Here is a 26,649-nt window from a genome sequence, read left to right as displayed (position 1 = left end):
TTTCAGTAGGACTGTTTGCGCTGGATTGTGTTTCATGATGTTGCGTCCACTCTGCTCTACTAGGATTGCATGATCTTATCGTTTCTTATCGTTATCGCGATATTTTACGAAGCTGACATCGCACAAGACTGCAATATTCAATATAAGAGCTTTAATAGAACATTGATTAATGCACTGGGCAAATAAGAGATGTTACAAAATATACAGTAAAGCTTAGGGGTTCAGACAGTTTCACCAAGAAGTGGTCATATTCATTCATTCATCTTCAGTAACTACTTTATCCTGGTCAGGAACGCTCATCCCGGGAACGCTTGGCATGAGGTGGGAACACAGCCTTGATGGGCACCACACACACACACACACATTTGCACCTAGGTGCAATTTCATGTAGATCCATCTAAATCCACCTACTGGCTTGGTGTTTTGAGCTGTGGGAGGAAATCTGAGAACCCAGAAGAAACACATGTGGATATGGAAATAACATGCATAACTCCACACAGACAGTAAGCTGAGCTCAGGAGTGAAACAGGGACCCTGGAGCTGGGAGTTGGCAATGCTAGCAACGTTGGACACCCAGAATCGTTAATGATTTAGGTCAGAATAATGCATTTCAGTCAATTACTCACATTAAGCGGTCACCAGTGTGCACTTAATACAGCCTACTTATTGTATGGCTTGATTTCCTTCAAATAAAAAGGTCTAAACTCTTAACCCCACCCCTAACCCTACCTTAACCTTTGTATATCTTCATATAACGTGAACTGTGCAGATGGATACGACAGTGTTATGTCTGCATCATGCAGCCCTATTCCTCATCCTCAGCCACTGATATATCACACCACTGATATATGGACCTGTTGTGTTCTCTAAGTAATGCAATCAGTGCAATGACTTTAATGATATAGAAAACTAAACCAGGCCAGCTGACCTGTGTCATAACAATAAGAGGATGCTATTTTTATAATGTTATTATTAAGTTAATAAGTACTTCAGTGTCCAAGCCTCCCCATCCAAACACAATATGTTCGCACATATTCATGACTGCCTCGACAGACTGCATGCCCACTGAATTCTCACATCTTACAATAGGCATTCGTGACTGTAAACGGTTGTGCTCCTGTTCTGCAGAGACTTCCTCCAAAGAATTTATTACATACAGCATTCCATATTTTAGCACACTTATGCTATACTTCTCATATAAGAATCAATTCCTTAATGTCCTAAAATGTATTTAAAGATCACATTTTTTATGTGGTCGAACAGCCCGGTTTATTAGTATCCTAACAGCTCATTGATTCATGCATAGTCATGCATCTTAATGCAGATTGTGTAAGCAGTGTAAGCCTCCAGTCCCTCATTCATGGTGGGGCGGTTTGTTGTGTTGTGTGAAGGTGGGAATTTCATGGCTGTGGGTACTGCATGAGAAAATACAGCGTAGTCCTAATTACGCTCCTTTCATCTGGGAGAGACTGTGACTCATCTGTTGAGAGGAAATCCCCCATCCCCTTACTGTTCTCTTCTCACTGCTGCCTCGCCTTACAATCGATGGGGAAAGCAGCCAGCTATATAATGAGCCCGAAGATGAGGGAGTTATGTGCTGGCTCTCAGGCACGCTACACGTTTAGCTGCATGCCAGCTGTAGATTACTTAAAGATGTGCATGTGTAACACTTTGACTAGTATGAGGCAAAATGAGCTCTAATGCAAAATGATAATGAGTCAAAGAAAAGAAAGAATCACTAGAACCCAAGGAATTTGTGTAGTTACTATTCAGTATTGCAATTGATTCACACAAGCACAGTCATCCACTCATAAAGCTAGTGTTTGCCTTGAAGCAGACTCGTCTGTGCCCTATAACCCCGCCACTCCTCTGATGTGAGTGTATTTGGCAGGCCATAACACTTCATGTTCCTCCTCACTTCATTTAAAATATAGAGACGGAGTATGTTCTCTTTTACAGTACTGTTTATTTAAGATTGAACACTTTGACTGTAGCTATTGCCTACTTATAGTCTCAGTGAATTATCTTAAAGAATATTACTCAGTAACTATTGGGAACTATAGTGGCACTTCCTTTGTGCACTCTCAAACATTTAAAGTATGTGATTTTTAACCATTTTTTTTCCCCTGAAAAATCACATGATTTTAAAGACACCTTAGTAAAACTTGTGAAACACAACATTTCCATGCAGTGGAAGAGGAGGTTTTAGGTTTCAGATTTCTGTTTATATATTTCTGGCCCAGCAATTAGAAATGAGGTCATTTTGGAGCGCCGTGCATTCAAGCTGCAAAGTTGGAAAAAACATGGACCCCTCCATGTTTGTCCTTTGATAGCAATAAGTTTGTTAGCCAGCTAACTGTGATGAGTGACGTATATTTTCCGATATTTTGTATAGTCAGTGTTATAAAATTAACAAGATGTTATGTCTGTATGTTGATTGATCTAAAGCTGATACTTGTAAATACATCATAACTCATTTAAAGGTAAGAAGTGCTACTTTGTTTCCTGTTGTCGCTGTTGATTTGACGTCACTTGTTGAACTCGGTGGAACTCGAAGTTGAGAAGACCATTCTGAGTTCCTGAGTAGGAACTCTGAGTTGAGGGGGTGTTTTTTTTTTTGTTTGTTTTTTGTTTTTTCCTGGTTAGAGGTTGGGATTTGCGAGTTACAGCTAGTCAAACGTGGTACAATTTACAAACTGCTCCTTTAAAGAACTTAAGATATCATTATAGTGCCATGTTTGTTTGGTTTCTATTCTTCCTACAACTCTCTTTCACTCGGGTTTGACTAATTAATTAATCGTGTTTGACTCTGGTTTGACTAATTACTAACTTACTCTATTACTTTCAGCTCCTTTAACTACTCTGGAATGGTATTCTGCTTAATACAAATTGCCAAATTAACAAATGTATAACGAATAAAATAAATCTCTGTCCTCTCTGCAGGTATTTTGTTCTGGACCCTGAGCTTGGTCAACTGCAGTACTTTCTAAACGAACAAAGTAAGACCCAGAAACCACGGGGCTCCTTGCCGCTTATTGGCTCTTCTGTGGCCCCCAGTGATGAATTTCCATTCATGTTTACAGTCTATGCTGTTAATGGAGAGCTCTTTAAGCTGAGAGGTAAAAGAATAAACTCCATCTTCTTTTGAAGCTTCATTTCTGCTCTCTCATCACACTCTTTCCTCTTGGCTCTTGTCATATTCACTTTCCTGTGCTTCCTTCCTGCTGTCACTCATTCTCTTTCTTCTCTGCTCATTTCCTTTGAGACTTATCTGTCTGCCATCTTCTAAGCACCATATCCTTTTATGTCGGCTTTTACCCAAGGCAGACCCCGTCTTTCCATTGCAACCCGTTCTTCTTTATATTTCTCTCATTTCCACTTTTTTGGGTGTCTATCAACTAAAGCAATTAATTAGTGACCTTCTCTCCTTTTCCTGAATCTGTTGCGTCAAAGTCACTGTCATAATTGCACTCCTTCACACAGACTGTATTTAAAGAGGAAAAAAATAACGTGTTTGTATAAGAAAATTATTTTTAGAGGGACTGCTAGACCAGAGCATGAAAAATAGCTGTTATCTGTAGTGGGATAGCGTGATAAGGAGTCCTCGCGGCAGGGGGGCGGACGCCACTCCACTCCCACTTGGTAGCGTTTTGCTGTGACAATCTTCAGGTGCTACTTTCTCATTTCACACGTTTCTGCTCAGACTGCAGGCTACAGCCAACCTTCAGATTGAGTTTTAGAGTATTGTTTGAGAGTTAGCAGAGAGTTTACATCTCCCTGTCATCATGAAGCTGGAAAAGTGTTTCCTGTAACTGCTTTCTAACGCTATATCCTGTTGTCCTTTGTGAACAACAATTTATCCTGTGTGTGTGTACGATTCAATAGATAACACAAGTATGGAATATAATATTGTGATACATCTCACGGTATCATGGTAACAAATAAATATTTTCTTTTGCAATATTAGTTTGTTTGGATACTCTATGTATGTGTGTGTGTGTATATATATGTATATATATATATATATATATATATATATATATATATATATATATATATATAACACTGATGTGTGTGCTTTGTATCTGTACAGCTTGTGACGCGTATGAGCGGCAGCAGTGGATGACCCAGCTTCAGCTCTGTGCCCGTCGCCATTCAGAGGGCAGCGCCAAGGTAGCATAGTTAATTACGGTGCACATACATACTCTCTGTTTCTTTCTCTGTCTCGCGGTCACTCTGTCTTTCTCTGACCCCTCTGTTTCCCTTTCCTCTGACCTCTGTTGCACTTTGGCAAACTGCCCCAGCAGTCTTGTGATTTAAAGGTTAGTCTCACATTTTCTCTCTGCTGAAAGTGGGATAATTTGTTTCATTTCTGCACAAGATGTCGGTATCACGTTCTGTGCTTTTCAAAGTGGTTTTGGAGTCTGCTGTGTTGTAATAGCCAGAAAATTGGCTGCTGGTTGTGGAAAGAAATGAAGGAATCTGGCAATCTTTTTTGCTTTTGGGCTCAGCTGATTTGTTCGTCTCTTTTTCCCTATCTTAAGCTTTAATCATTTAATCTCCTCTCTTCTTAATCTCTTCTATTATTATTCAGAATCAGAATGACTTTATTCGTCACAGAAATTTAACTTAATAGCAATTCTTATTACAAATATTATTTGCTTTTAAAGTGTTTGTGTTTTCTTTATTTGAATATTCCAGTGAGCTTTAGACCTTTAGTTAACTCAGTACAGCACTTTGGGCAACAAAAGTTGTTTTAAATGTGCTGTATACTGTAAATAAATTTGACTTGACATGATTTCAGAATCTGAATGAGATCCATATATGCACTCAGTACGCTCTTTTGGTTTTGCTCCACATTATTTTCTTCTCTTTTTCACACATTTTTGCTGCATCTTGAAAACTATGGGAATTCTATGGTTCAGATGAGTTAAACATTCTGCACTCTCTTAACTACTTAACTTTCTTATTAGTTTCAGTGTAGTTACTGAATAGTTCATACTAGTTACTGAATACTATGCTTAAAGATAAACCACTCAGTATTAAGCTGATGCTTTAAGGGGTCAAACAAAAAAACCCAAAAAAACAAAAAAACAAAAGATAAGACAGTGGTGTGTTAAACACTTCGAATCAGGAGTGCTAAACGCTTTCAGCTCAACAAACATTGATTTTATTTTTAACCACTGTAGAGTTAAACATTAATCATTCACTCTCATTCTGCCTGATTATTTTGTTACACATTATAAATCACCAAGGCCTCACTAGACAGGGTTTCTGAAGGTGCCTTTACTGTCATTGTTTACATTTATTGGGCAAGTAAATCATCATGCTTATAGATCTAAAGCTTTTTTACTGTCCTAATGCAGACAATTTGTCAATCAGCTCATGAGATTACGAAGGAATGCAGCACAAACCCTTTTCATGCAATCTGACAGAATATTATATATCCCCATATCCTTGCAAGCACATTATATCCTACACATTTTGAAAGGTGTGTATACAGCCCTGCTGAGGTGTATGAGGTGTTAGATTATTGCAGCTCTGTGGGGTGGCATTCAAGCCCCTGTGTGTGTGTGTGTGTGTGTCCTGTTCACAGCTGAAATATAAGCCTGCTCCTGTAATGCACTGCCTATTAGACTGAGGCAGTTTTGCGCTGTCAGGTCTTATTAGAACAGCCATGCTGCCTCTAAGAAGCTGCCTGGGCTTTTTAGTGAATCTTTATTCATGCTCATTTCGTAGTTTATAGTGCAATCCTTTAAGCATCCTAACCAGTTTAGCAATAGATGAACTTGTAGAGGGAAGTCTTTATAGAGCAGTCTCCTGATTCTTTCTGCAAGAATGCACAGGCAAATCTGTGCATGTTGTTTGTTTAGAATAAGCCTAGAAGTGTTTCTGTCAGCTAAACAGACGAATATATTGATTCCGGTGTGTTTATAATGAAATCATGTGGAATCTGGGGATGAGATAAATAAGGTAAAAAAATAATGTCATTGTTTACATTGCATGGTTGTCTGCAGACAGGTCAGAATTTCTGTTCCTCTGTGCATGCTGAAGAGGTTTCAGAGATGGAACTGTGCCATCTTTTCTTTTCTTAATGCTCCCTGGGGAGTGTAATACATTCCAGCACATTCTCTCTGTTCTCTCTCTCTCTCTTCTCATATTCCTGGTTCATCCGTTCCCTCCCTCTTCATACTACTCCCTCCACCCTTCGCACTCTCCCTCCCTCATTCCCTCCCTCCCTCATTCCCTCCCTCCCTCTTTGCAAGTGAGGCTGCAGTAGTGGGCAGAAGATGCCCTCGTGTGTCACAGGGCAGCGGGGTGGCTGTCGAGGGCATTTACGCATCTCTGACAGGAGACGGGGCTTGGCTGCCCGTGTCCCGTCTCACTCCTGCTGCTGCTGCTGCTATCTTTTTCAGGGCTGCTCTTTATCCTCGGCCTCCTCCTCTTCCACGGGCAGCCGGACCCGCAGCTGCTCCCTACTCCCTCATCCCGCTCCATCTTGCTCCTCCACTGCCACCCAGAGGCAAAACCTCCCGCATGGGCACGGGACCCCGAGCTCCATCATCACCATCACCCACCACAAATCGCCCACGAGTGGGCACCGGGCCTGCAGCCACAATCCTGCCCGTCTGCACCACGTCAAAGAGGTAGGGTCTGTAATCTGCAATGGCAGGCTAGATGTATAACCCAAAAAAAGGTTTAATTTTTTTACAAGCGAATTTTTTTACAATTTTTTTTTTTTTACATTTTTTAGTTTTATGGCAATGGTTACATTTTTATTTAGCTGTAGCTGTCAAAATATATTTAAAAATTAAGCTCATGAGAGTTGACATAAAAGAAACTGAAAAACATAATAGTGAATTTTGTCCCTGTCACATTTCTTCCATCTCTTATATGAACTCATGCCTATGCATACACGTCTGCCATCAGGAGGATCCCCAAGCCTGTGGAATGATTTTATATCTATTTCAAGAAATATATTTCTATTACTGATAACAGAGGCAAAAATATATTGGTTATTGGATAAACTCAAAAGAGATCGGCTGTTTCAATAGGGCACTGAACAGAACATGAGGGTTGTGTTAATACAGTTGTGTTGGGGTTGCGTTATTGACTGTGTTATTACAGTAGGAGTGACGTATATTACATTTTGATGCATTATTGGTGTTGTTATGGATTGCATGTTGTTAAGGTGTTAAGTGTTCCTTTAGCTCTTTCTTAAGGTTCGGTTTGCAGTGCGCAGTGTGCATTAGCTACGTTCCCTATGGAACTCTTCAATCTTGGCCGGCCTGCGACTGATGCGTCAGCAACCAGAAGTGGCTGTTCAGCAGAACGCTGGTGTCATCGCATTGTTTTGACGTTGCTGCAGCAATACTTTACTGTTAGCGTTTCCTTCTTATGAGAGTGGGACTTCAGGCCATGGTGAATGTTTACTTATATGCCTTAACTGAGGCTATATTATTATTATTGTGTACTTATTTTATGAATTTTAGTCAATATTAGTTTATTAATTTTAATAATATTTTAATTCATTTTAATTGTAAATAAGGTGTCATGTATTTCACTTACATATGGACATGTAAGTGACACATATGGCAACTTATTTGAAACCAGGTAACTACAAACATACACTCACTGGCCACTTTAAAAGGAACCCCTGTACAGCTTGTCTTTCATGCAGTTATCCAATCAGCCAATCACGTGGCATCAGCACAATACATAATATCGTGTAGATACAGACGAGGCAATGTTTCTCTAATCTTTAACTGTCCAGTTTCTCTGTAGGCTCAGATTCATGTTCTTAGTTGACAGAAATGGAACCCTATGTGGTCTTCTGCTGTTGTGGCCCATCCACCTCAAGGTTCGATGTGCTAAGCATTCTCAGTTGCTTTTCTGCTCACCCTGGTGGTGAAGAGGCCTTATTTGAATTACTGTCACCTTCCTGTCAGCTCAAACCAGTCTGGCCATCCTCTTCTGACCTCTCTCTTATCAACATGGTGTTTCCACCCGCAGAACTGATGCCCACTGATTGTTTTTGTTTTTTGCACCATTCAGTGTAAACGCTAGAGACTGTTGTGCATGAAAATCCCAGAGATCAGCAGTTTAAAAAAATACTCAAACCAGTGTTTTTGGCACCAACGACCATGTCACAATCAAATACACTGAGATCCCATTTTTTCCCCACTGTGATGTTTGATGTGAACATTCATCTTATGCATTGTGTGAAATATTATATGCATCGCACTGCTGCTGTATGGATCATTGCATGAATGAACAGAGGTGTAGCTTTTTCCTATTAAAGTGGGCAGTGAGTGTATATGATCGATCATAAAGATGGCTAAATTGTTTAATTTTGAATTTAATTTAAGTCACTTTTGAAGATAATTTGGTCACTATGTTAATGTGGCTAGGATCATTTTCAGCTCTCCAGCTCAGGTAAATAAAAATGCAAATCTTAAATATAATATTAAAAAAAGACATAATCTATAACTATGAACTATAACTGTATAATTCAATGTATTAATCAATTTTTTTTATACCTGATCCATTATGATAAATGTACTTTTATATCACCATATTTCAGATTTATAAATCATTTATTTCTCAAGACAGTTTTACCTCAGGGGCTTAGTGCATCTCACTGCATTATGAACAGTTTTTGCCTAATTACTCACCTAAAATTAACCCCTTAAATGCATGTTTTGGGCCACTAATGACACCTAACCTCATTTCTCCCTCTATCTTCCCCTATCTTTACTCTAAGTTGTCCATTTTTTTCAGATGGTTCTTTGTATTTTAGTATTTATCAAACAATTTACCAATACTGAAATTACAAAAATGTAAAAATGAGGAACAGTTTGTTGTATTCTGTCACATGTGGAAGTGTTTGATACTGTCTAGTGCCTGACAAAATATCTATTTATAAGTAGCTTAAAGTCAACTTCCGTCCAAACCACGGCACGTCTCATTACCATTACAGACAGAAATAGCTCAACAACACACTTTATTTTTTTATCAAATAAACTAATGCTTATGTGTACAACAATGTCAGTGGAACATTGGGGTGTGGACAGTCTGTCACATCCCGTTCCACCTCATCCTAGTGGAGTTTCCACTGCTCTGCCGTATCGGATTGCAAACCACCAACCCAGTGTACTTTCTCATCATTTTTGTGTGTGTACTGTAGTGTGCAATTCCGAGTTTTATCTTAAGCATGTTTGCTTCTTTCATTATAAGCTCTTCTTGTTTACTCATTTTTGGCTTTTTGGTCTCTGTCTGTTACTGTTTTCTGACTCATTGCACAGTCGAAGTTGTGCCATGACTGTTGTGCCAATTGTACTTACAACACAGTTCACTTAAAAACATAACATGAGACAGTACGACTGTAAATAAACAGCATATTTGTGTTTAATGTGCTTCCCCATGTGGGCGTAATGAGTATCACCTTTCATATCATAATATCGTAGTACATTATGATTTTAATAGACACGTAGCACTAAAAGATCGAGCAGGACATCATTTTTTGTGCAGATATGAGTCGTGTTCCTCACAAAGGTGGTGTAGATTGAAACATTGGACATCTGTTCCATAAGATAGGTGACTAAAATGCTTCAGAAAAAGTTGCGCTGTGAATTAGCCTTAGGAGTCTGTAAATAATCTCAATCTTCTCAATGTACTTTATATTGACTTGTCTTTTGACTGAACTTGAAACAAACAACAACACTCAATGTCCTTGATAGGCTAGAAATAAAGGAAGTGCACTAACCTTTTCTTTATTGTTCAGAAATCACAGCATTTTTTAAACCCATTTCATTCAGCCAGATTCAATTTTCTACAGGGCTCAACTGAGCTCCCATAGCAATTTGTACAACCTGCAGCAAAGTGCTGACATTCAGACACTTTTTTCCAGTACCTTTTAATCTCTTTCTAAAATCTACAGTTTTAACCAAATGGAACAGAGTGTTATATAATGAAATAATTCTGTCAACAAGTTAGGCCAAAGGCAGCCAGAATGAAGATCATTTAAACCAGCCAAAGCCCAAAACGTTCACTCCAGAGGAACTGATTCAGCAGCCTTTTCTGATCATCTCTGCTGGGTGATCAGTTACATACTTCAACACACTAAGCTACACTAGCAAGAGATCTTATCATATAGAGTGACATATTGACAAGGGTTGAGTATATAATTGTAGCTCCAAAAATGAAGAATTTATGCCCAAGGTGCAGTGAAGATGTTTTGGCGGCTTGGGGAGCCTCAACACTTGACTAAGACACCTTATGTTGTTTTTCATTTAATTTGGAATGCCTGCTCATAAAATTGCTAGTTTACTTATTTTTTAAAGTCACTGATAATATATAAAGTAGAATTGTCCAGCCAGATTGGTACAGTCGTTGTGCCTGTTGGCTTTGGGAAAAAATACACAGGATGATTTATGTGCTGTTTAGTCAGTGATTTAAACAGCGCTCTCTAACACCATCATCATTAAAACATCAACTGAGGGAATACCTTTTGGAAGAATGGTGTTCATGCCTCAAGTACAGCTCCAGTGACTGGTAGAATACAGTGTATGCCAATGAATCTGTTTTTGCCATTTGTAGGCCAAAACCTTAGGAAACGAATATAGAAAATTGTTACTCACTGTATCCTTTTTTCTTGTTTCAACCGTACTTTGAACCACTGCTAACAGATTTGATCATATGCAACAGCTTTAACATTTTTATTGAGGAACCATGTAAGAATCACAACCCTTTCATAGATAGTCACTATCAGTTCAGGGAAGTAAAAATATTTAGATAAATAGACATCAACATAAGTCTTCACATTTAGTTTTTTTAGAAATTAGTTGCAGATGATGAATGCCTGAAGTTAACGACTCACAGACATCACCAGATGCTCAATTTGTTTCCTGGTGATGCTCTGTCGGGTTGCTCTGAATTGTAGCCGTTCAGTTCCTGTGGCTTTGGCAGTGTGGTTCTTTACACTTCAGAAATGCTGTTGCTGTCAATAACACAACTGAAATACTTTTACTGGCACGCATAAGTCACATAGACCATGGTTCCTTTTTTCACACTCTTCTCATTCTCATTCTCTACCTATATTCTTGATGAATCTTTATCTTATCTTATTTGTAAGGCTTTGTTCCAGTACGTGTTTTTTTGTACTTTTTAACTCCATAACACAGACTACCTGCAGAGTTCATAAAAATTGCCATTGTGTTTTTCAGTTGTGGGAATAAAAAAATGATTTCTTACCAGTGAAAATGGAATTATCAGGCTAACTAGCAAACCTAGTGTCACAGTGGTCTGTTCCTTTTGTCGCCAAACTTTAGTTAAATTGTTCTGATGCCCATAGCTTTGCTTGATCTATTGTATTGAGAAAAAAAATCAGATTTTATCCACTGTCTTTGTTGACAGTGTATAGACTTACATGTGTTTGTTTGAGTCTGGTCATCCTACAACCAATCGGATGTGTAAAGGCTGTAGGTGTGTTGTATCAGCTCTGCTCTACAGTGAGTCAGAGACCTGGCTATCAGGAATAACTGACAGTTCAGAGTGTCCACTTGTTCATCTGGCCCAGAAAGCCCTTTATCATTCTTGAGACCTTTGAACTATAAGTTTCTAACTGACAATTTTGGGGGAAAAACATGTAATTTATGAATATATCTGTGAAGTTTTACACCAAAATATTAATTGAATGTACATAAAATATAAAGCTGAAAAGTTGTATCTTACTTGACCAAGATTCATAGTTGGCTGGATTTCGGATTTGAACCCCCTTTGAAATATTTTATGGCAGTTTCAAATGCTTCTTCATTGGGTGCTTAACAAAACACACATACAGTGCAGCTGATTATATATTGTATTTTTATATTTGTGAGCAGTAAGTGTGCAATAGTGATGTTCATAAAAGGTAAAAAAAAAAAAAAAAGTCATCATTATGGTGACTCTCCCCAGCCATCAAATAAATGCATCCCGTACTTTGTTTACACATTTTATTGGCTACCAGATGGTATGGTTAGAAGCCTGATTAACCCGTAGGAATCATGCATCTTTCCCATTTCTGTTTGAAAGCTACCATAGTAACACACAGCACAGAGATTACAAGGTGACAGCCAGTGACGTATAGGAGGTTTACTGTAGGAGGGTATAAAGAAAGTAGGTATTGTTTTAAGGTAAGATGCCATTTCCCAGCCATCCCCCCTACTCACTAGCATGTTATTTTAATAATTTTCAGTGGAACTGTAACAAAAGTATTTTATATTACTGCCTTTTAATGCCATTAACATGGCAAGATTTGTCAGTGGTAGCCTAGATTGTGCTTTAAATAATTAAATGACAAATTCTGAATACCACCACTGCTTCTGCTACTATCTGGGATCCACCCAAAGTGGATGAGCATGTTACGCTTGTCAGTTTAATTGCACAGATCAAGCAGTGATTTGATTTAAAATATTTCCATATCCCTGCCTGGAAATAAAAACTGAATACTCCACTGCCTTGACCCATCGTTTTATGGCTCAATATCTTAAAATAACAGAAATGCATGATAAAACTGTATAATTCCAAACGGTCAGAATGTTGCGGTGTGAATATGATATACACGATGAAGTCAGTAAGTAACTGTTATTTATGTTTGAAAGCATTTGAACCTTGTGTGTAGGTTGTTACTGTTGTCTCACAGCCTGAAAATCACTTAATGTCTTAATGCAGGCAATTGTTAGGATGTAATTAGGCAAAAGAGCTATATGAATTCCTATATGAATCATCCAAATAGATGTGAATAATCTAAAATTGAGGCCGACATTCTGCAGATTAAAGCCATAGTCGATGGATTGTGCTGGACTATAGAGCAACGCAATGAAAACTGTAACACTGTATAATTACTGACTGCACAGTGCCATATTCTCACTGTAACATTTATAGAGAGTGATAAGAGGCTTCCTGAGACACCTGAAAGAGTTACACGTGGCAGCCAGGGTCAAAGTGCTCATCTCATGGTTGCTGGAGATATAACAGGTCCTTATTTCCCATTAGACTTGACCTTTTCCAGCTGCTTTCATCTTAAAGCTTGATTTCAGCACGGAAAATGTGTGGGGATGGAGGATTAGACATGACATACAGTTCTTTTCCTTTCTAGCTCTTAAAATACACTCCCTTCATTGTAATGTATACTGTATATGTCGTAGTTCTGTTAAATTGCATTTCTTTTTTTTTCTTCACTACCTTATCAAGTAACAAATATTTCAGTTGAGACTCCTCGTACACAAACATGGTTAACATTTTTTGCTGTATAGAACAAATATGCAGGTTATAAAAACATTCTGTGCCAGTGCCACGGAAAGAGATGTAATAGAGAACAATCCTTTTACCTGTGTGTGTGTGTGTGTGTGAGAGAGAGAGAGAGAGAGAGAGAGAGACCCTGATCATGAGGCTAGAGGTGTCTTATTACAGTCACTGCCATGGACCTTTCAAAGAGTGATTTAGAACATAGAGGGAGAGAAAAAAAATGTATTGAGAGAAAGAGCACATTGAGATGAAGGGAAAAGGGGAGAGCATGCTGGAATGAAAGAGAGCAGTTTTCTGTGTACTCTGTCTACATTTTGTCCTCTTATGTGTCCATAAAGCTGGTAAAAGCCGAATAATAACACTCCATAAGCAATTTTGCTGGGTGCAGACTGAGCTCAGCTGAGCTCCGAATGCAGGCACATTTTCCCAAACACATCAGACGAGAATGGCTTTTAGTTACAAACATGCAGCATGCACTTGAAATAGATTATGCTTTCTGTAGCTGTGGTTATAACTTCTGAAGCCTCAGACAAAAAAGAACTGGATCACAGGGACAAAGTGAGAATATTAAAATGTATCAATTTTTAATGAGATGAATTATGAAATTCTAGTCACACCATACACAGCACAGCAAAATCCTTCCCTGTTATTATACTTCAAGAAAAAAATGACATAATTCCACATATCCAAATGGTTTAAAGCTAAAAGTGCTTTAGAGCAGAGCTTGTGGTTGTCTCTGTTTTAATGTGGTACCTAATTAGAGTCAAGGTATATTCATTAATTTTTGGTGGATATAGATATCCGATTTGATCTTTTTTTTTGAGTCATACCTTCAGAGCCTTACCTTCAAACCTCAAAATGCATTTAGCACATGGTGCTTAGGTAAGAATGAGTGCTGAAGCAAGAGGGAGCTTTTTATATAATGGATTTTATATCTGGTAAATACAGTCCAGGACATTTCAAATTATTGTATTGGCTATGCACAATGCTTGTGCAATGGCTTTGATCGACTTCCTTCTTTTCTCAGCTTCAAAATGGCTTGCTTTTCTCCCACAGACAACTCTCTGGTCTTCATGTGGGTTTATCCTTTTTTAAGTACAAATGAAGAAGAAGCCTTTATTTATCACATATACATTACAGCACAGTGAAATTATTTTCTTCGTGCATCCCAGCTTGTTACAAAGTTGGGGTCAGAGAGCAGGTCAGCCATGATATGGCACCCCTGGGGTTAAGGGCCTTGAGGGATATTCAGAGCTATTAATTGTTTAAACAATCAATCTAACAGGGCGCCTCTGGGCAGAAAGAAACACCTGTTAGTCACATGTTCTAATATTTTTGTTCACTTGAAAAATGTGTGGGTTAAAACAAAAGGTGCCACGTTCTAAATTGTAAACACATCTAGACGTAAATATCAGGAAATTAAAGCTGAAATTCTGATCTATCATCTCATATTAATCTTTTGATCTAAAACCCGAATCTCTTCAGTGTACAGCAAAAACAAAATAATTGGCCTTGCCATTCCAGTACTTTCTGAGGGGACTGTAAATGCCAAAAAGTGATATTTAATGACAAACATATGGACAAATATTTACATTTGCACTGTAATGTAAAACCATTTGCATATTTGTGTATGTATTTAAAGAATGTGGGGATGGGGTTGATGATGTGAATGTGAATGTGATGATGGTTGGGGCAGAACAAATGGGGACAAAATGGGGATTGTGTTGTGGACTGTCAGCATGTGGATTGCTTTGGGGCAAACAGAGGCAGGGCCAAGTGAAGACAGGGTTGGGATGGTGTTAGGGTATGTAGGCGGTGAGGATGGTGTTAGGGTATGCAGGGATGGGATGAAGACTGTCTTGGAACATGCAGGAACAGGATGAGGATGGTGTTGTGGCATGCAGGGATGAGATGGAGATAGTGTAGGGGCAAGCAGGGACAGGATGAAAACGGTATTGGAACATGCAAGGATAGGGTGAGGACAGTATTGGAGCAAGCAGGGATGGGATGAGGATGGTGTTGTGACATGCAGGAATGGGATGGGGATGGTGTTGTGACATGCAGGGATGGGATGGGGATGGTGTTGAGGCACGCAGGGACAGGATGGCGGCTGAGTTGGGGCATGCAGGGACAGGAGGAGGATTGTCTTGGGGAAAGTGGGGACAGGATGAGCACTGTGTTGAGGCATGCAGGGTTCGGATGCGGATCATGTTGGGGCGACTAGGGATGGACTTGGTAGATGCAGGGATGGGTTAAGGATGGTTTTAGGGCACGCAGGGATGGGGTGGGGATGGTGTTAGGGCACGCTTAGTGTTCCTGGGATAGGCTCAGATCCACCGCCACCCTGACCAGGATATAGCACTTACTGAAGATGAATAAATGAATTAATTTATACTTATTTATACTTATAATTATAGTGAGTTTAAAAGGGCACTCTGGAACTGTTCCATCATGCTGTTAAGATTTATTGTGTGTCAATAGTGGATGTTTAAAGGAATGATCTCTAATATTTGGGTTACTAAAATTCATTCTAGCTTTGTTAAAAGCTAAGAACAGAGAGAAGGGAGAAAGAGATAAGAGAAAGTGACAGAGGAATACAGAGGGAGCCGATGTGTGGGTGTATTTGTGTGAGTTCTTTCCTCTTTGAGCAGCCCACAGTAATGAGTCACCACCTTGTGATCCTCCTCAGCTGTCTGTCCCATTTGTAATAGAGCAGCTTCATATTCCCAGCACATCAAATAAACGGACATCATTACACAGAGCGTGACAAGCTTTAAATAGATGACAAGTGCACAAGCCAACTCCTGCCAAAATCACACCACCCACATTACAATTCGGCTCCTCAATGTAATCCTCTGCTGTGCTGTTGTAAGCAAGTCTGCATTATAATCACATATAGGACATGATGCACTCTCATTTATTCCCCCGACTCAACTGAAAGATGCTCCACAGGTTGAACTGAGCCTCTGTTACTGTGAGAATATGGGGATTGACTTTAATCCAGATTAGTTTCACTCTGGTGGGATTATAAGTGTTTCTCATCAAACTACAGAGGCATGGCGTGTAATGAAATCACTTTAGATTGGATTAATATGTTGCACTTTTCCTGTTATTCAGGAAATCTGTCATAATAATGTAGAATAAGTGTTCTCAGGTTAGACAAGCACTCGAAAGCCGTTGCATGAGGATACAAGCACTTATAGTTTGCTGAACATAAGGTTTTGTCTTTGGAAAGGTCATTTAGTATCTCCAGTTACTGCATTTTAATAAGCTTGTATTGTTGTATGTGAAGTGTACTGCTCTAATGACTGGAATTAGTTGAGATTTTGATTAGTGTAAAAGGTCCTGATGGTTGCGATGTGCTAATGTAAGGGGTATTCAACTAAATTTGTAAATGTCCAGCTACTTAAAATTCTTTGTTTACAAAGGCCCGTAAGCAAGTCACATTACTGAAATGGTGAAAAGTTATCTTTTAATGCTTAACCATTAGTGATTACTTCATGGCTGTAAATAAAGCAATGTGAAGTAGTTATGAATATGTTATATGCTTCATATCATTCATGTTTGAATCAATTTTGACTGGACTCTGGACAGCCACCTGTGCGTGTGTGTATGTGAACTAATCTGTTTTGAATTTGAAGAGCAGCAGCAAATGCATACTTCTCCATCAGATCAACATTAAATATTTTGTTTTCATCATTAACTTGTTTTTAAAAAGCCATGTCTTCGCTTCAATAGAGAGGGTAAATGAAATATAAAATCTATGAAAGTGTGTGAAAACATTTTTCTTTTGGGTAAATCATTTACACAAATGCATGTGATTGACCCCAACAGGGGATCTGCTATAGAAGCTGCATTGGCTCGTGTTTAGGAAGCTAATGTGCCCCAACCCTTACTCTAACACGTACGGTTGTTTGAAAAATAATTGGTTTCAGATCGCTTTAAAATTACAGCTTGAACCTTGAACATTTACACACAGCGTTTAAACGTGGCTCTGTCACAGACTTTTTTTAGTTTTCTAAAAATATTGTTTGCTACACAGGTCATGTCTCAGGCCGAGGGCCAGCAGAAGAACCTGCTGCACTCAATTGAGTCTCTGCCGAGCCGTGGGCCTCTCTCCTCACTCGATCCAGACCTGCTGCTGCTCAAGGCTACGTCTGCAGCCACACTAAGCTGTCTAGGAGAGTGTCTAAGCATCCTTCAGCACAATGTCACCCAGGCAGCCCGCAACATCACCACACACACACCGGGGCTGAACACAGGTGAGTTACAGTGTGGCCTGATCTGTCTGGACACAGTGGCGTAGATCACTACTGGAATCGATGATGACAGGAGTTGTGCGTGTCTTCTTGATTCACTATGAATCTAGACTGACGTATTAGAGGACATGGTTGTGCCTTATTGCGACAAGTAAAAAATTTGACTAGAATCGGTGTGTCACTCAAATATAGAGCAATTATCAACACCATTCTGTTCAAAAGTAAAGTCATTTTTATAAGACAGAGACTGAAGATTAAAATTACTTTTCTAGTTTCCACAGCCAGAAAAGAACTGCTTGGATCTGCTTTTTTTTTCTTAATCTCCAAAAAATCCTTAAATGTTGTTATGAAATAAATGAAGTTTGGGCAAAAGACCATGTCTGAAGCATTCCATTTAACCACTAGTGGCAAGTCCTCACCCACCCACCACCACCTCGTCTCCTCCTTACTATTTAACAGCTCCTACCCAAGAGTCTTTACCCAAGGGTCTGGCTGTCTAACACAAAGCGGATTTCATCCAGAACTCCAGTCCAAATTCAGTGTTCTCCACGCTTTTAATGTTCCACAATCACTTAGTCTATATCATTTAGTTGGAGACCACAGTACAAGCTGCCTTTTACTAAACACAAACTGTGCAGCAGATACATTTCAGTGATGGTATTAGTTCTCATTCTTAATGTCTCTTAGATTTGTTAGGAATTTAAATCAAATGCTTGATGATGTCTGATTCTAAAAAGTCACCTTATGACTTTACAAATATATGATTTAGAGATGTAGAAAGTAGTGATCAAAAGTATTAGGTGAAAGAAAAACTCAAGTAAAATACAAACACCTGAAAAACAATCTTAGTTACTGTAACAACGTAATTGTGCTTTGTTACTTCCTACCTCTGGTTGAGGGACAGGGGGGAGACTCATTAACAATTTCACAGCTTTAATCAATCACAGATTGCTCCTTGAAAATCAGGTCATTTTGAACTAAGATGAACTAAGAAAATAAAAAGGTGCTAAAACTGACTGGTATTTATAACAAATCAAAAACCTTAATTCTCTTATTTGCACTCATAGCTGCACTGATTGTAAAATGAATATTGCTTTGCTTGCCAGAAAAGGAGTGTAAATGTATGTGTGTATGTGTATGTGCGTGTGTGTGTGTGTGTGTGTGTGTGTGTGTATAGACAGCCATTCAGGCTGGTCGGGACCCAAACCTACAACGGATGAACCAGTGGAGAATGGATCAGTGATGGGCCTTTCCACCTCCACCACTAACAAAGCAGCCTCATCTCCAGCACACAGGAGCAAGGAAGTGCACAAAGGTTCCGAGGTATACACACACACACACACACACACACTCACACACAGGAGTCTATAGTAAGGTCACTAGAATAGGTTGAGTTCTAGTTCTAGTGCCTGCGTACGAAAAGTCAAAGCTGACTGAAATGACACACTCTCCGGGGTTCTGTGCGTTTCCTTCCGAACTCGCCTGGCACAGGAAGTGCTAATTGGATGTGCTCTAGTTTTCTGACAGGTAACTGAGGATCCGCAACAACCCTATCTGAGGGGGGATGAGTCACTGTGTCCCTTTTGGGAACCTTTGCTCTTCCTACATCTCTGTCATCTGCCTGCCTGCTCCTGAAACTAGGCCACAATTACTGGTGCTACGTGATGTGTGTACGTACGCTAGCACGGGTACGCCTGAAGGGATGGAATTGATGTTGTGCTGCTTTATGTGTCATTAAAAGCACTCCCTGTAAAGACGATGTGCACTCAGCTCACATTTTAATGGAACACAGACAGGATTGCAAACAGAACCAGCTATGATACATAATACATTTAATACCATTAATCTCATCACCAACATTGCATACTATAAAATTATTAATCTGTTGAATGAAATCTACTTACTTACACTATTCAGGACAATTTTGCACTGGATACCAGAAACATGCTTGAGTGTGATATGTGTGAGAGGATATATAACCGTTGGATGTTGCCATGTTTAGCTGAAACATGCTGTGCTTATGGTGGAGCAAGCGGCCATCCCTGGCACTCTGCCTACACAGACAGTGAAATATGCTGATAGGCCTCAGCACTTAGAGCTACTGAAATGAGTAACATCAATCCAGACTGTCCTGCTTCGAGCCCAGCTGGAGTGTGTAGCTGATCACGGTTGAGGACCGACACACCATCATTTAAAGCACAAGATCATTCAGCCAGCTCAGATTAACAGTCCAGAAAAGCACTTATGGTTTTCTGCCATCATAAACACTCACAGTACAGCTTGAATAATTTTCAGTCTATATTTTTTCCTGATACACTAATGTAAGATAGAATTTTAAAATTTTATGCAATCTGTTTATTACGTGGTCTGATTAATAGTCAGATGAAGGAATGTGAAAATATGGCTTATATATATATATATATATATATATATATATATATATATATATATATATTTTTTTTAAATAATTTTTTTATATTTAAAAAAAACTGCTAATATTAAAGAAATAGCCAATATATTATCCCAGGTACTGACAATTAGCTAATGTCAGGGTTACACTACATGATTTTACTCCAGTTATAGCCCTGATACACATTTGAGCTGAGTCTGTACTGGTCTGTCCTAGTCTGCAGATTTCTAGAGCAGTCATAGTCAGTAAATCAGTTAGTGTGTGAGGGGCACAGACATTCATTTTGCTTGTCCTGTTAATCGACCCAACTCTCTGGACATAATCTGATAGTATTTGCTGGTCAACAATGTTAGCTGGCTAGCTTGTTGCTAACATTACTCACTGTTGTCCATTGTTGTTGATGTACCGCAAAAATGTTCTGGAGCTACGAGACTATTGTATCTAAAGTAACTAATAGCCTATAGCTAACAAGTGAAGGAAGCTTATAGCCAGTTTAGACTAAAGCAACACATTCTCACTTAAAAAGGGATTGATTGGTTCAGTAATACCAACATTTTATAAAAATAGCAAGGTCAGGGTTAAAAAAATTAAATATACAAATCAATTTGGAACGGTTTTATCATCCAGATTCCTTATAATGTACATTGCTAGCTACCTGATATTTGTGCGGAATCATACCAAATCAAGTGCTGAGGAAGAAAGTGATTAAGGATCGTTTAAGGATCACATGCTATTTGTCCTCTTTATCAGAAACCACATAAACAAGTCTATTTAAGATTACTGAAATACTGAATATGGTTTGAAGTGAGTGGGTGTAAACATGGAGTTTGCTTGATGTTAAACTGCTCTATTTAGCTGGTCTATTTTCTTTATTTAGCAAATATGCTTCTCATACTTGCTAGCAAGATTGGCTTTGTATCTTTGGTGTAAAACAAAAGAAGCAAACGTCAGGCAATAAAAATGTCTTGGCTGATTGACTGTTTTTGAGATTAGGGGAAATTGTGTAAATTTCATTTTTGGACAGAATGTTCCTTTCAAGTGCCTTTCGATTGCACTGGGTACAAGGAATTAGCAGAAGTGCACAGGCAATTAGGCAGGTGCTTTGTGCAGGAGCCACTCCAGTGATTTCTCTCTTCTGAATGAGAAACTAGTAAACCAGAGTGTAAAACAGCAGTGCAGTCAGAGGCTCCATAAATCTTAGGAAGGCTTTCTGTTTTATCACTGATGGCATTGCACCAAAATGGAACACTGTGCGCGCGCGCGTGTGTGTGTGTGTGTGTGTATATATACCAGCCTCTGTAAGATGGTGCACACTGTATAAGTTCTAATGCTAATCATACCCAGTAAGCATTTTCATTCATCATGCTGGTTTATTTGCCTGTGTGTTTTGGGTAATAACCTGATGAGGGGGCTAGAGAGTAGTAAAATGTAAAACTGTGATGCTTGATGGGGTTTAATGAAACTGAAGCCAGCCTCAATACTTAAGCAGTTCAGAAAAGGATGGCAATAGAGATGTACTGTTGGACATTAGCATGCAAATGAGCATTGTTTATGAGCATTGTAACGAACCACATTTTAATTGTGATTGGTGGAATTCTGATCATTTCTGAGGTTTCAGGTACATTTCTCTCTAATATTTACGGCATCTTTTCTGGTTGCAAGAAACTAATTTTTGTCAAATAAATGCAGACTGAAACCCATGATACATCACAGCTTCACTAGGTTATTTTAATCATTATGTGAAGCGATATAATTACAAGATGCTATTTTTTTGCTTACATATTTTTCGTTCATTTGTTCATTTTCCTTCGGCTCTTCCTGGTGGGGGTCATGGTGGCAACAGGCTAAGTAGGTCAGGCCAGACTTTTCTATTCCCAGCCACAGATTCCAGCTCCTCCAGGGAAATCCCCAGACATTCTCAAGCCAACTGTGAGATATAATCTCTCCAGCAGGTCCAGGGTCTGTTCTGGGTCTGCTTCCAGCTGGACGTGCCTGATACAGCTCTAGCAGGGGACATCCTTGTTACTTGCCCGAGCCATCTTAAATTGCTCCTTTCAAAAATTGTTGAGCTCCTCACCCTATCACGAGAACAAGCCCAACAACCCTGTGGAGGAACCTCATTTCCTCCTTTACTCACAACCTTGTTCTTTCTCCCACAACTCGTGACCATAGGTGGGGATAGGGATGGGGTTTGACCAGCAAACGGAGTGCTTTGTCCTAAAACTGACACTAAACTGTTTGTCCTGAATCCACCACAGTCTAGTACAGGGACAGTGCTTTTTCTTTAGCCTTGAGTCTCTGGGAAAACATCTGTTATTTTTCACATGCTGTTTGGACAGTACTAAATCTTCCTGATCTAAACATCAACCACAGTGCTTTGTTGTTTTCCAAAGAGCAAGTACCCTTCCATTACCTGAGCACTGCCTTTTCCTGTCCCACTGCAAAATTAACATGTTTTTCTGGTCTGTTCTGGTGCAGGACCTTAGCTCTGTGTCTTTAGCTGTGTCAGGGGCAAAGCAGGAGTGGAAAGGAGACACTCCTGGTGGAGACACTGCTGGTGGAGAAAATCAACTTACACATTTTCCATACGTAGATTAGTGGTGTGTGTCCATGAAACAATGTGTCCATGATTCAAACCCATACATGTGTCTTTGGATGGGCAAAGAGCTGTCTTAAGTGGTATGTTTTTCATGAATGAGTCAGCTACTTGAACTGGTTCTCTCTAGTGAATACAGAAAAAAAAAACCAATTACAAAATGAAGACAGATGCACTTATTCATCAGTATTCTGTATTCACTAGAAAGTGCAGCTCTGATCAAAATCCATGAACTTAAATGTAATAGCAGTGATTAAGGGCCAGTTTTAGCAAGAATATAAAGATGGGTGTTTGACTCTGTGTGCATAGCTGAAGCAGAATGATGGTCTTACGTACTGCTACATGTTATGATGGTCCATGTTGTGTAGTGTATTACATAAGTGAAGTGTTATCAGGATAAAGACTAAAAAAAATTTCAGTACTTTAATGAAGGTTAACATGGCAGGCACAATAAATTTTTTATTGCAGAAATGTAGTGGGTAGTGTTGCTGCCTCACATCTCCAGGATCACTGGTTTTTAACCTGAGCTCAGATTCAGGTACAATGCACATGTCATTTTGTTAAAGATTTTACTAAAAAAAAAAAGTAAGGCAGACAATATACAGTGAGAATCATCTCTTCTTGCTACGCTGAACTGATTGCTCTGACTCACTAAAATTAGCAGTAATTCCCATCACTACAGTCAGTGTCACTTCTCTGTCAGTGTAAATTGACAGACAGATGACTGTTCTTTACAAATTCTTCACCGTGCAAATAATTCATATTTTACAAATTATTAAATATTAGGTTTGCCATACATTTGAAAAACATATGTTAGGAATAAGTACAAGACAATATAGTCAAAAATTCAGTATAGATATGGAACAGGTGGATATTAACATAAGACAGCGAGTAGAAATCCTCCAAGCCTGTCATTCCAACAAACCTAGGGCTGTGCAGTATGGCCCAAATCACAGTACATTTCACAGTACACGAAATATATTATGTTGATTAGGTAAGCACCACTTCATTGTAGTCTTGCATTTTAAAAAAAGACACGAACAACTATAAATTCAGTAATATAACATTTTATCATTACATTCTATAAAAAGAATTATTTAAAGATATAAAAAATAAATGAATGTACAGTATATTATAAGGTTCTTATTAATCAGTAAGTCAGTATGAGTTTATTAATAGGGGTGCAACGATACATCATGACATGATGCATTTGCGATGCAAAAATGTGATGTGTGTTGTGGAAATGTGCGATATCAACAGTGTATTAATTATTCATGTAATGCAGTCGCAATGTTTGAACACCAGACATCTCGGTGTGTGCAACCAATCAAGTTAAAATATATATAGAGAGAGCACGCTGGTCACGCTGGTGAGCGCGTTGTTTGGAAAGCCTGCGAGATTCTTATTCTCCCATATCAGTAATCGTCTGCACTTGTGACGTGACCAGTAGCCCGATAGATCTGGATCACAACAACTGACACATTATACAGTTACACAATCATGTTATAATGGTTAAAAAAAAGCTCTTCAGTAGATTTCAAACAACACCATCCATGCACCTCTGTGATCTATGGTGCCCGAGAAAGAGAGCACGGAAATCGGATATTTTAGGTGACTTTGGAGCTCTGTTGTTGCTCCGGAGCTTGTTTCAGTCCCTAAGTCAGACACTTTGTTTAGTCAACAAAATTTTTTCTACTTTTTCTTTATTCAAAATTTGTTCCAATTTTCCGAGAAGCAAGTTAAATTGAATCGTGAATGCAGTATTGAATCGAATCGTGACCGTAGTGTATCAATTCATCATCCCTGTTCATTAATATCCATAAGGTGGCGATAGAGGTGATGAATAAGCCTTAGTTAAAGCACTGATGTCTGGATTTGCTGTGGATGTTTTAACACCTGGCACCTAAGGAGAATTAGTGGAAAGCATCAGCACTCTCATGCTGCGTGGGTGTGGTCTAGTCTGGTGCAATTCAATTCAATTCAATTTTATTAGTAGAATGCGTTTAACAGTGAACATTGTCACAATCAGAATGGTGCACACTGTGTAACACTATTCCTCTGTAACTGCTACTGATCATTTATACACTGTGCTTTTAATAATCACTGCTCTGCCTTTTGCTGCTTGATTAGGAACACAGATATAAGCAAAGGTCAGGTGAAAAGCCTTTTGCCAAACACACACACACACACACACACACTAATGCAGGGCACAGCAGTATGCACATTTAGCTCTTCATAAGGCAGTGCTGCTCATTGTTGGCTCTTGGAAGGGTTTTTTTTTTTTTTTGATAATCCCTGATCTAGATTCTCTCAAAAGTAGTTGTTCTGTGTCACCAACTAAAGTTGCTAAGTTGCTCGTAGACCTTACTCAGAATTGCTGTACTGCTAATGATTGCTTACTCAAATGATTGTATAATATGTTTGTGGTATGCATGCTGGGTGTTTTAGTGGTCAAACGCTGATGGATGTAAATATGACAGCGATAAAAAAAATATATAAATTCTGCCAAAATGATGAGACTGAGGGATGCAATGCTGTGCTACAGAAGAATATGTAACATCATAAATACTTGTGTTGTGCCACAATGACTCTTTAATCTTTAACTTATTTTATTTCTCTCCTTTCTTTCTCTCTCTCTCTCTCTCTCTCACACACACACACACACACAATCAGCTCATAAGGAAATGAATCACATGCTGAAACAGCTTGCAGCAGATCGAATCAGACAACAGGGTCAATACATACAGACACTGAGACAGATGACATTCACTTGGACTCTCAGACTCACAGAACCTACATGTCCATTAGTCCTCAAATATACTGCCTACTTAAATGCACAGGAAGGTGCATTTAATCTAATTTATTTATTGATCTACTTGACCTTGGTTTTAGTGAAGAAGTAGCTCAGCTTCGATCAGAACATTATTTAGAATTCAGACAGACACAGAGCCATAACGATTCAAAGACATATAAAGCATTAGGTACACAGAAGGAAATGCAGAAATAAGAGAAAAATGAATATAAGGTGAGCATTACATTACGGCTGTTGCTGATTATTCCTGATCTGAGTAACATGCTGTATACGAGACACAGTGCTGTGGCAGATGTAATAGTGACCTGCGGCTAGGACATAGACTAATGGAGCAGGTATGGCGGTAGATTTTAATTGGCCCTGGCTAAAATTAGAGCTTGGCAAAGCTAATGGAGATAAAATTAGCATCAATAATGTTCACAGAGAAGCAGCACTCAGCACTCACATCATCATCATGCCATTCACACTAAGCACTTGTGCCATCATGATGAGACTGGGGTTATATTTCATTTCAATTCAATTCAGTTTTCAATTTTATTGCTATAGCACTTTTAACAATAAACAATGTCACAAAGCTGCTTTACAGAAATCTGGATGTAGCTCAGTTGCAAGAAAAATCTCCCTGAGACAACAAGAGGAAGAAACCTTCAGAGGAACCAGATTCAAAGGGAACTCATCTTTTTCTAGGAGACGCCCAAAAGCGTGATTATAAGTCATTACAGTATACAGATGGAGAAGAGTAAAAACAAACAGTACTAAGTCATATGAAATTAGAGAAAGCCCCAATGTGTGTGCCCCAGGTGACCCACTGTAAATGTTTTACTAAATGAGGTTGATGAATGGGCAGATTTAGTGCGCTGGGCAAGATTTTGTCCAACATGATGATCTAAGAATTCCTGGATAATTAAAAATAAATCATGGCAAAATTGGCATAATGCCAAATGAGATATATTCAAATAATTTACCCAACACATTTTATCTGGCAGAAAAGTCACACTGTTAATTAACAGGGAATATGAAAATGCAAAAAATATTAAAAAAAAGAAAAAATAATGCTTTATTGGCATGGCAAATATGATACAGACTTTGGCAACACATCAGAAAAAGATCAGCAGAAATAAATAGATAGAAATATACATAAATTCAAGAACTTCCTCTCTCTCCCTCCCTCTCTCTCTCAGTGTGCATGTCTCTCTGGCTTTGTTAATGTAGCTAAACAGAGGCAAGGAAGTCCAGCTGGATTTGGAGAAATCAGCCTGTGGCAAGTCTGGGCAACAGCAGCAGT

At 38.9% G+C, this 26,649-nt stretch overlaps 1 protein-coding gene across 6 annotated transcripts in view; it reads left to right on the top strand.

The window, feature by feature from the left end:
- The window catches only part of osbpl10b (oxysterol binding protein-like 10b), a 40,921-nt gene that overhangs the window by 649 nt on the left and 13,623 nt on the right, over nucleotides 1-26,649 (top strand). For 2 of the 6 annotated variants that reach the window (XM_026913989.3, XM_034310831.2), the window contains exons 2-6: nucleotides 2,944-3,119; nucleotides 4,094-4,173; nucleotides 6,417-6,647; nucleotides 17,330-17,549; nucleotides 18,724-18,869. In XM_026913989.3, coding sequence (XP_026769790.1) covers nucleotides 2,944-3,119; nucleotides 4,094-4,173; nucleotides 6,417-6,647; nucleotides 17,330-17,549; nucleotides 18,724-18,869 — 853 coding nt within the window. Of the gene's footprint in view, nucleotides 1-500; nucleotides 595-2,943; nucleotides 3,120-4,093; nucleotides 4,174-6,416; nucleotides 6,648-17,329; nucleotides 17,550-18,723; nucleotides 18,870-26,649 lie in introns of all 6 variants that reach the window. The other 4 variants (XM_026913990.3, XM_034310776.2, XM_053237906.1 and 1 more) reach the window with 4 other exon arrangements.

The sequence above is a fragment of the Pangasianodon hypophthalmus genome, chromosome 1 (assembly GCF_027358585.1).
Source record: "Pangasianodon hypophthalmus isolate fPanHyp1 chromosome 1, fPanHyp1.pri, whole genome shotgun sequence".
NCBI lineage: Eukaryota > Metazoa > Chordata > Actinopteri > Siluriformes > Pangasiidae > Pangasianodon > Pangasianodon hypophthalmus.
Note: the sequence above shows the minus strand (reverse complement) of the source record. Positions and strands in the feature narration are given on the sequence as shown.